Genomic DNA, 15,391 nt, shown 5'->3' on the forward strand with positions numbered 1-15,391 from the left:
ATTGCACACTTGTTGTGATAAGCAGGCAATGTTAATTATAGCATAATGAGGCTGATAATGACAAAACGTAAAAAAAAAAGAAAATGTTGTTTATCTTAAACTGAGTCAGCCCTGTCAAGAAAGCATCCAATCTGCTGATTGTCGCACAACCACCCTGATTTTTGCAATTCAATCTCCTCTTGTGCTTCACAAAATGTCTTTTCTCTTTCTCCTTTTTCTCAACCCCAAGTATTTAAATAGATTTCCCATCCTTTGTTGTATATTTCTTTTCTCTCTGTTTTTCCCCTCAACTTATTCCTCATGGTCAAAATCGCAGTTTTATTCTCTACTTTAGTCCTTGCTGTTGAAGCATTGGTGCAATCTCCAAGTTATCAGTTCAATGTTACTTCTCCTGCTCCTAATGCTCCCTATGTTGCTAGCCAAATCCTTCCTTGTATTTATGATGTTGCTGATAACTCTACATCTGATAGTAAGTGTTGGGAAACGCGAAACGCAGAGTCGTATTGACTTGTATAGACCTTCAGCTCTCTATTTCACTTGTAGGAGATAATTCTTCTACTGTAATGACTGCTTCTGCTGATATCAGTAAAGGATTCAGTTTCGAGAAAGAAATTACTGGTGGTACTGTCTATGAGCATCAGTTCAACGTAAGTTATCAGACGTCTGTGTTGAATTTTATCCTAAAAAGGTCATTTTTTTGTGTAGTACCACATTCCCTCCAATACCACTGCTGGTAACTATCAGGTTGTTTTTACAGACAGCGTGTCCCAAACAAATGTCAGTATCTCCATTACCATTGCTGCTGCTCCTGTAACTTCTTCTTCAATTCCTTCTTCTACTTTGGCTTCAGCAACTGGCTCTAGTACTTCTTTATCACCTTCTAGCATTATTAACAAGGCTAATGCAGCCACTATGGGTACTCAAGTTTCCAAGTACCTTGTTAGAGCCTCTGTTGCTCTTGCTCTTGTACAATTCTTGTAATTCTTATTTTAACTTATATAGCATAATCAAAGTAATAAACTAATTATAATACAAATGCTGGCATTATTTCTATACAAATCAACAAATCGGTTGTGTTACGGTCAAGTCAATTGGTTTAAATTTAGATCAACGGCCTTTTTTATCCATGGTGCAAGATTCATGCAGTTTTCTTTATGGGAACTTCATTGTTTGCTCAATTTGGCAACTTTTTTTCACACCCATTATACATAAGAACTTCAACTAAATGAAGAAGACTTAGCAAACAACAGAGATATATATATATAAAGAAGGGAACCTGAATAACACTTCCATTATCCGATTTTTTCATTAGACTAATTGTTGAAATAAACTTTTCGCATACTACTTTTTGATTTATTAGATTAAAGTATCGACCTTTTCACTATCAGAAGCTGGTAATGATAATGAAGAATACTCAATCTTGATACTGACATCTTTTCTAACAGTAAGTTAAAAGAAGAGGCACTTGTAACTGAAAGCTAATTGTTGTTTTCAATATGCCAAGCTCCTTTTTATGGCAATAGTATTAGATTGCATCTAGGGTTTAAATTGCTTACTATAAGCAAGCGTATGAATAGAAGTGTGGGCCTATTTTTTCGAAAAAAAGATGAATACATAAAGTTTTTCAAATTGAAAAACAAGGTGTTTTGGACAATAAGAACCGTAGAGGTAATTAATATAGACGATACTAAAAGGAAAAGCAACGATGTTTAGCTGTCAAAGATATGTTACCAAAACCTTAGCCATAAGCTTAGAAATGCAAATTTAAATGTGCTTGTGCCTGAGCTGTAAAGGTCTAAGCCAATAATTTTTTTTTTTGTAGAATCCACAAGCATCCCTTGTTGATTCAAGCACCGCGTGTTTTTTACGGTGGATATATTATTTACAGCCGTTTCTTTCTTTCTCTCATCGTCGAAAGGGAAAATGTACATTTCTCGTGCACTTGGCTTTATAGCTTCTAACGCTACCCGCGCTCAAACACCCGCTGCTCGCTTCGCTGCTTCTCAAGGTAAATCTCATAAGCATTCAAGTTTATTTTATTGACATTGTGTCGTAGCCAGAAGATATGCTTCAGCTGCCAGTGCTGGTCAAATTCGGTAAGAAGCAATAACGATAGCAACCCAAACACGCTTACTCATCACTCATTGTCTAGTTCTGTTATTGGTGCCGTTGTCGATGTCCAATTTGAACAAGACAACTTGCCTGCCATTTTGAACGCTCTTGAAGTCAAAGATCACGCTGGAGGTCGTCTTGTTCTTGAAGTTGCTCAACACTTGGGTGAAAACACTGTCCGTACTATTGCTATGGATGGTACTGAAGGTAAATAGAAAGCATGCTTCGCGTTTTTTTTTCTTTTTTGTCGATATACTTATACTCTATATAGGTCTTGTTCGTGGTCAAAAGGTTGTTGACACTGGTGCTCCTATTACCATCCCCGTCGGTAAGGAAGTCCTTGGTCGTATCATCAACGTTATTGGTGAACCCATTGATGAACGTGGTCCTATCAACACCAAGGCTCACCGTCCTATTCACGCTGAAGCTCCCGAATTCGTTGATCAATCTCCTACTCCCGAAATCCTCGAAACTGGTATCAAGGTTGTCGACTTGTTGGCTCCTTATGCTCGTGGTGGTAAGATTGGTCTTTTCGGTGGTGCTGGTGTCGGTAAGACTGTCTTGATTCAAGAATTGATCAACAACATTGCCAAGGCTCACGGTGGTTACTCCATCTTCTGTGGTGTCGGTGAACGTACTCGTGAAGGTAACGATCTTTACCATGAAATGATTGAAACTGGTGTCATTCAATTGGAAGGTGATTCCAAGTGTGCTCTTGTTTTCGGTCAAATGAACGAACCCCCAGGAGCCCGTGCCCGTGTTGCCTTGACTGGTTTGACCATTGCTGAATACTTCCGTGATAACGAAGGTCAAGATGTGTTGCTCTTCATTGATAACATTTTCCGTTTCACTCAAGCTGGTTCTGAAGTATCTGCTCTTTTGGGTCGTATCCCCTCTGCTGTCGGTTACCAACCCACTCTTTCCACTGATATGGGTGGTATGCAAGAACGTATTACTACCACCAAGAACGGTTCCATTACCTCCGTCCAAGCTGTCTATGTCCCTGCTGATGATTTGACCGATCCTGCTCCTGCTACCACTTTTGCTCACTTGGATGCCACCACTGTGTTGTCTCGTTCAATTGCTGAATTGGGTATTTACCCTGCTGTCGATCCTCTTGACTCCAAGTCTCGTATCCTTGATCCCCGTATTGTCGGTGAAGAACACTACAAGGTTGCCACTGAAGTTCAACAAATCCTTCAAAACTACAAGTCTCTTCAAGATATCATTGCTATTTTGGGTATGGATGAATTGTCTGAAGAAGATAAGCTCGTTGTCGAACGTGCCCGTAAGATCCAACGTTTCTTGTCTCAACCTTTTGCTGTCGCTCAAGTCTTCACTGGTTATGAAGGTCGTCTTGTCAAGCTCACTGACACTATCCGTTCTTTCCAAGAAATCTTGAACGGTAAGCACGATAGCTTGCCTGAATCTGCTTTCTACATGCAAGGTGATATCAGCGATGTTCAAAAGCGTGCTGAAGAAATTGCTAAGGAAATGGGCTCTCAATAAGATATTGACAACGATAGAAAAACTCAATCTCGAAAATCGAGAATTTGATGTTTTGTGTAATTTTGTGTTTGTAACGCAATTAGAAACTAATAAAACAAAATAAAGACTTGTAAGATGAATTAGTTTTTAGACAAACATTATCCCTTAAAGTATGACATTCTTTTCTACATGTTTATTCCGATATAAAATGTCTTGACATGCATCGTTCTTTTTTTTTTAGGTAAGTTCAATAAACAAAAATCTAGTTTCTTAAAAAAAAAGAAACTAAAGAGAACAAAAGCATAGTTTGTGCTCATTCCACTGCTATATCTTGTGAAGATAAACAACAACAAAAAACAGGTCAAACATTTTTGAAGTCAAGGAACGCATCAACCTCCTAGAAATTATAACAAAAAAGGCCCTAGGTGCGACTTTTATTTTGTTTGAGAAAAACAAAATGATATTTATCAACATGTCAATAATTCGTTTCTTTCTTCTTTTTTCTCTAATCTTTTAACAAAAAAAAATATGAAGATCTCAACATCACTTTTATTGATAGCATATGCCACTAGTTCAGCTCTCGCATTGAATCCTATTGTTACTAAGGGATCAAAATTTTTTGATTCTGTAACAAAGGAGCAGTTTTTTATTAAAGGGTAAATAAAGCAGGAAAAAGCGTACACACAAGGTATTAATAGAGTGATGTAGTGTGGCATATCAACCTCGAACACAGATGTCAACTGTGGAGAAAACAATTGATCCCTTGGCTGAACCTGAAGCCTGTGCACGAGATGCCCCGCTCATGGCTAAACTTGGTACTAATGTTCTCCGTGTTTATGAGGCAAGTTTCTTCTTTTCTCTCCTTAACAGATAACTCATTCAACATGATAGGTGGATCCAAGAAAGAACCATGATGCCTGTATGAAATCGTTTGCAGACGCAGGTATTTATCTATTGCTCGATATTGCAACACCACGCTTCTCTGTCAATCGAAAAGTACCAGAATATGGTATTCAATTGTATGAAGCTTATAAGGCGACCGTCAATGCCTTTACAAAATATGATAATCTATTTGGCTTTATTGCTGGCAACGAAGTCACTAACGATAAGACAAACACTCAGGCTTCTGCTTATGTGAAGGCTTCTCTTCGTGATATTAAGGCATATGTGAAGAGTGCCAGCAACAGGGCAATTCCAGTTGGTTATGCAAGTAATGATGATGAATTTATCCGAGATGACATCAAGGATTATTTCAATTGTGGTGAACCAGAGACTCAGGTATGATAATAAGTATGCAAATGTAGATTATCTTATTCTAAATAGGCTGATTTCTTTGGCATCAATCTCTATGAATGGTGTGGTACATCTACATTTCAAAAATCAGGCTTCAAGGATCGTACAAGAGAACTTGAAAACTATAGTAAACCTGTGTTTCTTTCAGAATATGGTTGTAATCTTGTTACACCCCGACCATTTACTGAAGTGGCTGCTATCTATGGCCCAGAGATGACAGGTATATGGTCAGGCGGGGTTGTCTATGAATGGACTCAAGAAAACAACAGATATGGCTTGGTGCGAATCACAGACTCTGGTGAAGCAGAACTGCTTGAAGACTACAAAAATCTCAAGCAACAAATGGAAAAGACAAAACCCATAGGTGTCAAGATGGATGCTTATAATGAAAAGAAGCCAGAATCCAATTGTCCTGCCATTAGTGCCACTTGGAAAGCATCTTCCTCCCTACCACCTACTCCTTCTTATGGTGCTTGTGAATGCATGGTACAAAACATGAAATGTGTTGCTTCTGACAAGGTAACGAGTATTCCAGGTGACGTAGGCAATAGTACGCTTGGATCTCAATTGGATACAATGTGTGGCATGGTATCATGTGCTGAGATCAGTGGTGATGCTGAAAAAGGGGTCTATGGTGCATTCTCGTTTTGTTCTGCTAGAGACAAACTTAGTTGGCTTTACAACTTGAAGACAAAGGAACTCAAGCAGTCAACTGGAGCTTGTGACTTTAACGGCCTTGGGCAAGAAATGATCCCTAAAAGAAATGATTTGGCTTCATGTGCTAAAATTGCACCTGCTTTGGATAGCCCTAGTGGCAATGGCAATGGTCCAAATGGTAGTTCATCATCTAGTGCCACTAAAATGAATTGTAGAATGGTTTATGGTGATGCATTTGTGGCGTCTGTCGTATGTGTACTTGCTGCCACTTTCTTCATGTAACTGGCCTGACTAAAAATAATCTCTAAAGGAGTATATATAGAGAAGATGCTTTACATCTTTATTTTTATATATATATATATGTATCTCTTTCTTAATCGTTCACTCTTTCGTAATTACAATAAATACACATTATATATTCATTTACAAAAGCATAAGATTGATATACACTGAACTCATTCTTTTCATTATCATCATTATTTTTTTATGCATTAAAATGTATAGTTTAGTACAAAAAAAAAAAAAAAAAAAAAAAAAAAAAGATCGCTTCGTAATTGACGCAAGTCGTGTCCGAGTTGGTTGAAATGCATATTCTGTAATACGCGCATGAATTTCTCTGCATTCAAACATCATTGCTCTTCATTGTAATATACGTTTTCTACTCTCTTTCTTCTTTCTCTTTTTTTCCCTGTGTTTTCACTTTTTTAGACAATTAGAAGTTTATAGAAATTACCAAGTTAGATTCTCCCCCTTTTTTCTTTTGCATTTATATAATTTTATACAAATACAAAAACAAACACCTACATATAATAAAGTGTTATGTAAATTCCCCTTTTATTTTCTTACTATAGACTCCTTCTTCTAACATTTATAAAAACTGATCCATTGGAACTGTATCTTACGTTTATCTCGTTCTTCTCTTTCTTTACATAATCATGTCCCATTTATTAACTACAAGAAGCCAAAAAAAACAAAATAGGTTTGGATCCTATAATTTGCTACAGACATTAGGCGAAGGTGAATTTGGAAAAGTTAAGCTAGGTGTTCATGTGGAAACAGGCCAAGAGGTAAATGTATTCTTAATTGCTTATCTTATAATGAACTTTATTCTAGGTAGCGATAAAGTTGATTAAGAAAGATTCAGGATCAGAAAATTATATCAGTAAAATAGAAAGAGAAATCTCAGTACTCAAAGTAAGCAATAAGACCAAGAAAAAGCGAGTGTTGACAATGATAGACTTTGAATCATCCTTATATTGTAAAATTGCTTGATGTTGTTGAAACAGAGAAATACATTGGTATTATTCTAGAATACGCCTCAGGTAAACAAGCAATGCATAGCTGTCCTTGAAATCAACAACTTTATTCTAGGCGGAGAACTATTTGAATACATTTTAGCACATCGATACCTAAAAGAAAAGGATGCAAAAAGATTCTTTGCTCAACTTATAAGCAGTGTTCATTATATGCATAAACGCAAAATCGTTCATCGAGATTTAAAGTTAGCAAGTATCAGGAGCTTTGTACATAAGTTTACATAATTAATCCCTTTTAAATTAGGAAAACATCCTTCTTGACAAGAATAGAAATATTGTAGTCACTGATTTCGGGTTTGCCAATCAATTTGCTTCTGCTGCAGACGATTTAATGGCCACAACCTGTGGTTCGCCTTGTTATGCTGCACCTGAACTTGTAGTAAATGCTGGACTATATGCTGGTTCAGCAGTAGATGTATGGAGCTGTGGTGTTATTCTTTATGCTATGCTCTGTGGATTTCTTCCTTTTGATGACGATCCATCTAACCCAGATAGTGACAATATCAATCAGTTGTATCGTTACATTCTATCAACACATCTTATGTTTCCTTCTTATGTGGGCGCAGAGCCAAGAGACTTGCTCGAAAAGATGCTTGTTCCAGACCCTGCTAAGCGCTGTTCACTCGACTATGTCATCAAACACCCTTGGCTCGACAAATATCGATCGTTTCTCGAAAAAGATGCTGTGCAGATCGAAGCAGACGGTACACTAACGAATGCCTCAGATGTAAAATCAAGTTTGATGATCAGCAGCAGTATATCTACTTCTTTGCCTATAAAAAGAACAGTAACGACCACCAGAAAGACACATATTCCAATGATCAAACGAGACCACTTTGCTCCTGTCATGAACGAAAAATACCTCGTACAATCAGAAGAACCCATGAAGAGCAATGCATTAAAGTACTTTTCCATTGGCCGATCCAATGCTACGGCTAATGTGATTCATGCTTCTTCCAAGGTACCTCAGTTTATTTCCCGAAAGGCAGTTAAGAACGACTCAGCTATCACTGTCACTTCAACCGAATCAGTTGATATAGATACATTTGTCAATCCAGAACGATCTTTATCTTCACCTTCTGTGGTTGAAAGCAAGTTTTCTACATTTGGCAGTGTACGCAAAAGTCAACGTCGTGGAACAGAAAAGCTTTTAAGCTTTTTTGCTGGAAAGCCAGCACAACTTCCATTGAACACCAGTTCAACGCCTGAAGAAATAGAGAAAGAGAACAAACAAGATGACGAAGAGGAAGGAGATGGTGATGACAATGAACCAATCAACCCCGCAGCGAATAGCACATTCATGAAGAAAGCACAGAAAAGTCTTGTTCGTCAAGAATCCAAGACAACACAGGATTCTTCTTCTCATCTAGACGATTGTTCTATTGAGCAAATGATGCCACCCAAAAAAGAGGCTCGAACAGAATTAACTCTATCTACAAAAGAACCTATTCAGAATAGTTCTTCAATGAATCAGGACGAAAAGCCTATTGAGCAACACAGTATCATCAGTGCAATATCCAATCACAACACAGCTTTAGTCACGAGCAGTGTTGTATCATGTAAAGGTGTGTCCAAATCAGAGCAAGAGGGCACGGCACATCTTGATGTGAGTAATGGCAGCGAGTCTTCTATAGTATCAGATTCAATTGCCAATACATCATTTTCATCAGCAAGTATTCCTGCTTCTCCTGCCCCTCCTGCTCCTATGGGCCCTTCTGCTTCAGTCCGCCTAGGTGATAGTGGAAGGAAAGCCATGGCAGCTGTACGACGAAGTATTTACAGAAAGCATAGAAGCCAGCCTCCTCAAGAAGTTCATGTTTCGTTTCCTAAAAGTCGATTTGAAGAAACGGATGCACCACAGGAACTATATCGCCCTCAACGAAACACTTGGTCTGCTTCTCCATCTGAGATGAAAGAACCTACAGCGCCTAAGAAGACTGGTCAGAAAATGATGGATTGGATTAAAAAGAAATCTCATGGTAAGAGCTGTTATACATGTATCGTGTTGCTAACTTGAAATCTACAGTCAAAGAAGCCAAAAAGGAAACAGTTACTCCCAATCTATCATCTCAGCTTTTAAACAAATCAAAAAAAATCAATTTGAGTACACATCACAGAAATCGGACAGTTCATGTCCAGGAAACCATAGATCCTGTAGCTAAACCGAAAGAAATTTTGGTCATCAAAAACAGCAGCAAAGATATTAAATCCATCTTGTCTTCTACTGCGAATACTGTTAAAGTGAATGATACTGTTAGATTTAAAACTCAGTATCAACAAGAGCCTGTCAAAGAAATCATTCATGTGCCCGAACAAGGCACTATTGGAAGAAGAAACCCATTGAGTGGAAGCGAATCAGCCCTGGTAGACTTGAGCAAGCAAGAAATCAAGCAGTCCATGGATGATCGCCTTCAATTTCATCAAGGTGCTATTGACCGTACTGCATTAACGTCCAAATCACCTTTGATTGTTATGCAAGATATTTCACGTATTTTGCGTATTTTAGGCATTGATACTAGAGTAGAAAATGACTTCATCATCAAATGCACACGACGCAAGGCAAAATCTCACAAAACAGCGGATAATAGCTCTGAACAAATCACAACGGATACATCTTCTGACTCTTCGCTCGAAGTAGTCCGAACTCAGGGCACAGAGCCTATCTATGGCGATGGATCCATTGATACGGGCGAAGAAATACGATTTGCAGTAGAAATGTGCCGTATCAAGAATCTTCCAGGAATATATATAGTAGATGTTCGTCGCATCAAGGGTAATGCATGGACATATAAATTCTTGTACCATAAGCTCATTGATTTCCTGGACTTGGCAAAGGATGGCTACATTCAAAATGAATAAAATTTATAAATTCGCAAGTCACTCGTGACGTAGCTACAATGATCCAATCAGGCATCGTAAATTAGAAAAAAATTTGAGCAAGAAATCCACCATAAATAATTTTTTTTTCCTTGTAGCCACTGGTTCATCCTCTCTTTTTGAACATTGACACTTGACAATGAAGCATCTCGCAGCTTATCTTCTTCTCGTCGCTGGTGGTAACGCCCACCCCTCTGCTGAAGACCTCAAGAAGGTCTTGGGCTCCGTTGGTGTCGAAGTTGACGAATCCCGTGCCTCTGCCTTGTTGAAGGCTATGGAAGGCAAGACCGCCGCTGAAGTAAGTGATGGAAAAAAAACTTTTTCTGTGTATGGATATTAACATGATTATTAGGCTATTGCTGAAGGTTCCTCCAAGCTCGCTTCCGTTTCTGCTGGTCCCGTTGCTGCTGCTGGTGGTGCTGCTGCCGGTGCTGCTGCTGGCGATGCTCCTGCCGAAGAAGAAAAGGCTGAAGAAAAGGAAGAATCTGATGATGTAAGTTATAACAATAGGTTGCTTGTGTTTGGTATTAACATGTGCTTCTATAGGATATGGGTTTCGGTCTCTTTGACTAAATGTCGTTCATTCCTACTTCTAAAATCCTCAAATAAAGAAAACTTTTTCTGTAATTTTTTTTCTATATGTGCCTCTTTAGAAAGAGTATATTTGGGTGGCTTAGCGTACTTTTTTTTCCCTTTTGACGCGATAAATCAAAGTGAGCATGAGAGAGAGGGTATATGCATGACACAACAATAATAACAAAGACGTCAATGTAACTTGTGTGATGTGGGTCACAATTTTCATGGTGATAGTTGCTATCGAACGACACTCAAATGAACTGTCAAAGATGAAAATTGTGGCTTAGTATGTCCTGAATGCTATAGCAACTCTAGAATGAGTGAATTCCCAAAAAAAAATAACCAATGAATGAACAGAATCTAACAATGCATTAAACGCAACGCGTAGGGTATGAAAGAATAACGATACAGTATATGGATCAGGGGCACTTTATCATGATGTGACTAGAGAAAGCATTGAAGGGCTTTGTAAGGCTTTACGTAAATACGCCACATTAGCTTTAGGGATTGTAATTCTTGAAAAAGAACTCACTTACCATTAAACCCATGGCAAAGCATTTGAAGGCGTTGTTGATAGCGCTCTTCTAGCCATCTTGGCCATCTTGACCACTTGAGAGCAGTTGTGGCCTGCTGTTGATGTCATGGCCTGAACGTATATACTTCAAGTTTTAACACGCTCTCGATAATGCACTTCAGTTGACTATTTTAGAAATTCACTAAACAAAAGCCACAGGCTTGGTCGACGTCACTTAAAGTGGGGGGAGATATAAGGACTTGCCTTTGTAGTGATGATGTCAACTTTAGCGAGTTTTTTTTTTGTAATGCGCGCGGTTCTAATTCGCATCATGTTCACACTTTATCGATTCATATATACAAAATGGCTTCCTACGATGAAGAGACTATGGTAAACTAATAGGGAAGCCTTTGACTTAACCCGTATTAAACCTATTTATTTACTCAGAGACAAGAAAAACTGTTTGGCACAAGTGAAGAAGAAGAAATGTCTGATCTTGATGGAGACCAAGGTATATCTTTTCATACAACTACATCGTGTATATTGATGTGTTTTTTAGCGTCTGATAATGAAGAAGAACCAGTTCGACGTCAAGATTACGATCAAGTAGATGAATCTGTGCAATATCATCAACAAGAACAAGAAGAAGAAGTAGCTAGACTAGTTACAAAACTACCTTCCTTCAAAAAGAAACAACGCAATGTAGATGATGAAGAAAACGCTCGACTAGAAGAAGTTCGACGTGAAATTCGTGAGTTGAAAAACACCTCAACTGTAGAAGATGATGTAGATGACGAACAAGGCCCTGTTGACCCTCAACAAGGTAATTTAGCCAATAAAAGAATCAGTACTGGATAGCTCATGCTTTTATTCTAGCCTTAAGAGATGAGATTGACCGAGAATTTGCAAAAGCTCTAAGAGGCGGCAAAAAGAAGAAGAAGAGACAAGACGGTGAAGATCTTGAAAACAGTATGGATGAAGAATTAGCATTACTAAGAGAACGCATGAAAAATGCCTCTGAAGAAGACGCTATTGCCAATGGAGAAAGAAGACCAGCTGTTGCCAAGTTAAAGATGTTGACTGAAGTATCTACCATGTTGACAAAGTAAGTTTTGACACAGTGTTTCTATAGAACTAACTTTCTGATTATAGTAAGCATTTATATGATGCTGTTCTTGATAATGGTTTATTAGATGTCATTCGATTATGGCTTGAACCTTTGCCTGATCGTTCTTTGCCTAGTTTAGATATCCAGAGTGAAATGTTGGATATCTTGGACAAACTACCTATTTCAGGTGATCACTTACGTGAAAGTGGTGTAGGCAAAATCGTTTACTTCTACACAAAATCACCCCGTATTGAGCCAGCAATGAAGAGAAGAGCAGATCAATTGGTGGCCAAATGGAGTCGGTTGGTAATTAAGCGTAGTGAAAATTATAAGGAACGCCGTCCTGTTGTGCAAGAATATAGTCAGATTGATGTGTAAGTTGTAGTACAACGGTTAATAGGAATTTCATTGTTAATTGTGTATATTTAGTCTTCACCAAAGAAAGAGATATAAGCGTCCTCAAGAAGAGCCTGAAGAAGAAAAGTAAGTCATTCCTTAATTGAGCTATTTACTTATTTAACAACAGGGCTCGAAACAGACACTTTGTTCATGTTCCTCAAGCAGTTGCAGCAGATTATGATGTTGCACCTCAGAGCACAGTTCGTCTTGATAAGAACAGAGGCTCTAAAGTAAGTGAAATTCAGTTTAGCTTGTTATTAATGCATTTTATGTATAGCCTGATAATACTTTCAGAAGACTGAACAACACAATGCGTTCAATCAAAACTGGACCTAAAAGAACAACACCCAAAGTGTCTATTGAAGGCAAAGGCATGTCTTTTTAATTGTATATATATTCCCACTGTTTATGAATAAACTACTCTAGTCTGCAGTAATTAAGAATCCGCTAAAAAATTCAGGCACTCTTTTGCCCTCATTAATCTTATTCCATGTGTTATTTAAAAAACTATAAAAGAGAACTTCTTGTTATTCTTTTTTTTCTTTTTCTTCTTTATTATTAATAATGAGTGGTAAGAAATCCAATTGAATTCAGTTCGTTGTATTCATCCCAGCAGACGAAGTAATTTATGGTTCTCGCCCTGATGGTCCCATTTGTTTTGGGTAAGTAAAGATATTAAAAGGGAGGGTTTTTTAAGCTGAATCCATGGTGTTTAGGAGCCACATTTCTTTAAAGCATAACATGAGTGGTCGTTATTTGACTTCTGAAGGTGGTCGTCATTATGATAATGGTAGTGGTCAACAAGTTGTCTTTACTGGTGGTTGGGAAGCTACTCCCGAAACCACTTTTATTGTCATTCCTCGCTTGGGTGATGAAATTGACAGTGGTGATGTGGAAGTCAACTTTGGTGATGTAATTCGTCTTAAGCATATGCCAACAAGAACCAATCTTCACTCACATCCTGATATCCCAAGCCCTGTTACTGAACAACAAGAAGTGACATGTTTCGGTGATGATTTCAATAGTGATGAAAATGATGAATGGATTGTGGAGCAATGGACTTTTGACGATGAAGAAAATGAACAATATGATGAAGGAGACAATGTGAGTTTGATATGTTTATTTTTTATTTTAACACCTTTCTATATAGACTTGGTATACTGGTCGCTCCTTCTTCCTCCGTCATAAAGCCACTGGTGTTACTTTGTATGTATTCTCTCTTCTTTATTATGAAATTAACTGTTTTATATAGACATAGTCATGATGAATCCCTTGATTCTGATAACAATGAAGTTACTGGTTATGGTGATGGTCCTGATGAAAATGACAGATGGCGTGTTGTATTCTATTAAGCTCAATAAAACATAGAAAAAGAGACAAAGTACTTTTCTATATGTTATTTTTTTTTTTTTTTGACAAGTTAAGTAGAACTCAGAGGTGCAAGCACCATTTTCTCCAAGTCTGCTTTTGCTTTTTCTTTATTACTATAATCAAGGCTATTGATAAAGAAAACAAGTCAGCATTTCATCAAAAGACAGAAAAAAAAACTTACTTTGCAAGACCTTTAAATTCATATTGATCACCATGGACAGTATTAAAGAATTTAGATTTGAATTCTTTTCCTTCTGCCTCACGCTGCTTTGCATCCTCACGCTGCTTTTCTTCAATGACTGTTTTTTCAGCTGTAGCAGTGTCCATATCATCTTTAAGAATAGCAGCTGTCACTTTAGACCATAATCTAATGTTTGTGTTGAGCAGCCATGTCTTTTGTTCAATACTCACCTTCTAGATTCCATTGGATCTTGGTCTTGAATATCTGGAACAATCTTGGGATGGATTTTAGCAGATTTTACATCAAAGAAAAGTGTTTTGTTGGTAGCCTATTGCATTTCTTGTTGGCTTCATATACAAACACTTTTTTTTTTTTTTTTTTTACCTTGGCCATTTTGATGTAAATTTCATTTGACCATTGACCAGAGATTTCATAAAGCACTTCACCTGTTGATTCTCTCTTGACTTTTCCTGCAACTGAATTGTATTGACCAGAAAAGAACCCCTAGTGAAAGGTGAACATACGCTCTCTCCCTCTCCCTATATATATAGTTGTACCTTGGTTTTGAAATCCAGTTCGCATACTAAATCACTTGTTCGGCACCGCACGATACAACTATCGCCTAATTCCAAAACCATTTTACCGACTTTTTTTTTTTTTGTTAATCTAAAGTAAAGACAGATTGAATGACTTACATAAAATGCCTTTTGCATAAATATTAGGCATTGTAATATCATAACGTTCATTGTACAAGTGTGTAAAGACAATATGGTTTTCACCTTCCATCAATGTTGCAGCACTGTTTCCGAGGAATTTTGATTTAGGACGAAGATCGCCTTGGATATAAACTCCATTTTCAGGACTACCATAATAAAAAGCAGAAATAGGTGGATGATGTGAAACTTGTTCGGCAACGTAAATAGCTTCGGTTCCATTATTATATTTGTATTTGCACCGAAACACTTCACCCAAAACAGGGTTATAAGGTTTTTTAACTCCCTAAGATACACTAAATAAACAGAAATCGCGTATGAAAAAAATATATGTACCTTAGGTTTAATATGCCAACCAGATAAAAAGTATTTTACGACATCTAAAAAGCGCACAAGAGGATCTGATTTTTTGCTTGCTCTTCAACAGCATGAGTATCATTCAATGACATGAAGAACTTACTCTATCAAGAATTCAGGATGGCTCATAAAATCTGTTACTCTTTCCAACATGGATCTTGGCTCTAACACAAAAGTAGGTAAAGTAACTCTATGTAAATCCATATCTTTTCGAAGTTGACTGATGATGCCCATCAAAATGCTACGTGAATTGTCTTCCAAGACTTCTGTACAGTCTGGATCGCCTTCTGCTTCTTTTGATGTGACACGTCCAAGCATGATTGAATTAAAAAATAAGAAGAATGAAAGAAAGGAAGAAAAAAGAAATAGTTCCCGGCCCCTCCCCCTTTTTTTTCAAAGAAAACGCATAATCATCTCAGCCCCGAATAG

At 37.6% G+C, this 15,391-nt stretch overlaps 8 protein-coding genes across 8 annotated transcripts; 7 read left to right on the forward strand and 1 right to left on the reverse strand.

Moving 5' to 3' along the window:
* The first annotated feature begins 205 nt into the window (after positions 1–205).
* Positions 206–1,036, forward strand: B0P05DRAFT_522029 (uncharacterized protein). The gene is made up of 3 exons (XM_051575930.1): positions 206–469; positions 517–647; positions 706–1,036. The coding sequence occupies exons 1-3, from the start codon at positions 301–303 to the stop codon at positions 979–981; spliced, it is 576 nt and encodes a 191-aa protein (XP_051439228.1). The 5' UTR covers positions 206–300; the 3' UTR covers positions 982–1,036.
* Positions 1,037–1,923: 887 nt separating this feature from the next.
* Positions 1,924–3,757, forward strand: B0P05DRAFT_522036 (ATP synthase subunit beta; the record flags this gene model as incomplete). Its single annotated transcript, XM_051575931.1, has 4 exons — positions 1,924–2,008; positions 2,057–2,096; positions 2,153–2,319; positions 2,384–3,757. The coding sequence occupies 4 exons, from the start codon at positions 1,924–1,926 to the stop codon at positions 3,619–3,621; spliced, it is 1,530 nt and encodes a 509-aa protein (XP_051439229.1). The 3' UTR covers positions 3,622–3,757.
* Positions 3,758–4,111: 354 nt separating this feature from the next.
* Positions 4,112–5,982, forward strand: B0P05DRAFT_522043 (Glucanosyltransferase-domain-containing protein). Its single transcript, XM_051575932.1, has 4 exons — positions 4,112–4,256; positions 4,309–4,441; positions 4,492–4,878; positions 4,924–5,982. The coding sequence occupies exons 1-4, from the start codon at positions 4,129–4,131 to the stop codon at positions 5,830–5,832; spliced, it is 1,557 nt and encodes a 518-aa protein (XP_051439230.1). The 5' UTR covers positions 4,112–4,128; the 3' UTR covers positions 5,833–5,982.
* Positions 5,983–6,263: 281 nt separating this feature from the next.
* Positions 6,264–9,818, forward strand: B0P05DRAFT_91973 (uncharacterized protein). Its single transcript, XM_051583896.1, has 6 exons — positions 6,264–6,617; positions 6,664–6,744; positions 6,788–6,872; positions 6,922–7,055; positions 7,111–8,845; positions 8,893–9,818. Exons 1-6 carry the CDS (start codon positions 6,486–6,488, stop codon positions 9,723–9,725), a joined length of 3,000 nt encoding a protein of 999 aa, XP_051439231.1. The 5' UTR covers positions 6,264–6,485; the 3' UTR covers positions 9,726–9,818.
* Positions 9,819–9,882: 64 nt separating this feature from the next.
* Positions 9,883–10,316, forward strand: B0P05DRAFT_582785 (60s acidic ribosomal protein-domain-containing protein; the record flags this gene model as incomplete). The annotated part of the gene is made up of 3 exons (XM_051582199.1): positions 9,883–10,041; positions 10,096–10,236; positions 10,290–10,316. The coding sequence occupies 3 exons, from the start codon at positions 9,883–9,885 to the stop codon at positions 10,314–10,316; spliced, it is 327 nt and encodes a 108-aa protein (XP_051439232.1).
* Positions 10,317–11,180: 864 nt separating this feature from the next.
* On the forward strand, positions 11,181–12,867 carry B0P05DRAFT_522049 (uncharacterized protein). The gene is made up of 8 exons (XM_051575933.1): positions 11,181–11,223; positions 11,281–11,344; positions 11,393–11,656; positions 11,710–11,938; positions 11,986–12,315; positions 12,371–12,424; positions 12,468–12,570; positions 12,618–12,867. The coding sequence occupies exons 1-8, from the start codon at positions 11,197–11,199 to the stop codon at positions 12,723–12,725; spliced, it is 1,179 nt and encodes a 392-aa protein (XP_051439233.1). The 5' UTR covers positions 11,181–11,196; the 3' UTR covers positions 12,726–12,867.
* A 37-nt stretch (positions 12,868–12,904) lies between these two features.
* Positions 12,905–13,692, forward strand: B0P05DRAFT_582787 (MIR motif-containing protein; the record flags this gene model as incomplete). Its single annotated transcript, XM_051582200.1, has 5 exons — positions 12,905–12,911; positions 12,957–13,002; positions 13,057–13,444; positions 13,491–13,546; positions 13,593–13,692. The coding sequence occupies 5 exons, from the start codon at positions 12,905–12,907 to the stop codon at positions 13,690–13,692; spliced, it is 597 nt and encodes a 198-aa protein (XP_051439234.1).
* Positions 13,524–15,300, reverse strand: B0P05DRAFT_522056 (uncharacterized protein). The gene is made up of 8 exons (XM_051575934.1): positions 15,066–15,300; positions 14,942–15,023; positions 14,588–14,891; positions 14,450–14,538; positions 14,277–14,396; positions 14,123–14,220; positions 13,893–14,078; positions 13,524–13,836 (listed from the first exon to the last, which is right to left on the reverse strand). The coding sequence occupies exons 1-8, from the start codon at positions 15,278–15,280 to the stop codon at positions 13,761–13,763; spliced, it is 1,170 nt and encodes a 389-aa protein (XP_051439235.1). The 5' UTR covers positions 15,281–15,300; the 3' UTR covers positions 13,524–13,760.
* Positions 15,301–15,391: the final 91 nt, after the last annotated feature.

Source organism: Gilbertella persicaria (genome assembly GCF_025201335.1).
Source record: "Gilbertella persicaria strain CBS 190.32 chromosome Unknown B0P05scaffold_2, whole genome shotgun sequence".
NCBI lineage: Eukaryota > Fungi > Mucoromycota > Mucoromycetes > Mucorales > Choanephoraceae > Gilbertella > Gilbertella persicaria.

Excerpts from the sequence above, each read along its gene's own strand:
- B0P05DRAFT_91973 (XM_051583896.1), top strand. The coding sequence starts at position 6,486 with ATGTCCCATTTATTAACTACAAGAAGCCAAAAAAAACAAAATAGGTTT. Across the intron at positions 6,618-6,663 it reads ATGTGGAAACAGGCCAAGAG|GTAGCGATAAAGTTGATTAA; the intron begins GTAAATGTATTC and ends ACTTTATTCTAG. Across the intron at positions 8,846-8,892 it reads GATTAAAAAGAAATCTCATG|TCAAAGAAGCCAAAAAGGAA; the intron begins GTAAGAGCTGTT and ends TGAAATCTACAG.
- B0P05DRAFT_522029 (XM_051575930.1), top strand. The coding sequence starts at position 301 with ATGGTCAAAATCGCAGTTTTATTCTCTACTTTAGTCCTTGCTGTTGAA. Across the intron at positions 470-516 it reads TGATAACTCTACATCTGATA|ACCTTCAGCTCTCTATTTCA; the intron begins GTAAGTGTTGGG and ends TGACTTGTATAG. Across the intron at positions 648-705 it reads TCTATGAGCATCAGTTCAAC|TACCACATTCCCTCCAATAC; the intron begins GTAAGTTATCAG and ends TTTTTTGTGTAG.
- B0P05DRAFT_522056 (XM_051575934.1), bottom strand. The coding sequence starts at position 15,280 with ATGCTTGGACGTGTCACATCAAAAGAAGCAGAAGGCGATCCAGACTGT. Across the intron at positions 14,892-14,941 it reads GTTGGCATATTAAACCTAAG|GGAGTTAAAAAACCTTATAA; the intron begins GTACATATATTT and ends AGTGTATCTTAG. Across the intron at positions 13,837-13,892 it reads GAATTTAAAGGTCTTGCAAA|CCTTGATTATAGTAATAAAG; the intron begins GTAAGTTTTTTT and ends CTTTATCAATAG.
- B0P05DRAFT_522049 (XM_051575933.1), top strand. The coding sequence starts at position 11,197 with ATGGCTTCCTACGATGAAGAGACTATG. Across the intron at positions 11,939-11,985 it reads GTATCTACCATGTTGACAAA|TAAGCATTTATATGATGCTG; the intron begins GTAAGTTTTGAC and ends TTCTGATTATAG. Across the intron at positions 12,425-12,467 it reads GAAGAGCCTGAAGAAGAAAA|GGCTCGAAACAGACACTTTG; the intron begins GTAAGTCATTCC and ends ATTTAACAACAG.
- B0P05DRAFT_522043 (XM_051575932.1), top strand. The coding sequence starts at position 4,129 with ATGAAGATCTCAACATCACTTTTATTGATAGCATATGCCACTAGTTCA. Across the intron at positions 4,257-4,308 it reads GAGCAGTTTTTTATTAAAGG|TGTGGCATATCAACCTCGAA; the intron begins GTAAATAAAGCA and ends AGAGTGATGTAG. Across the intron at positions 4,879-4,923 it reads GTGGTGAACCAGAGACTCAG|GCTGATTTCTTTGGCATCAA; the intron begins GTATGATAATAA and ends TATTCTAAATAG.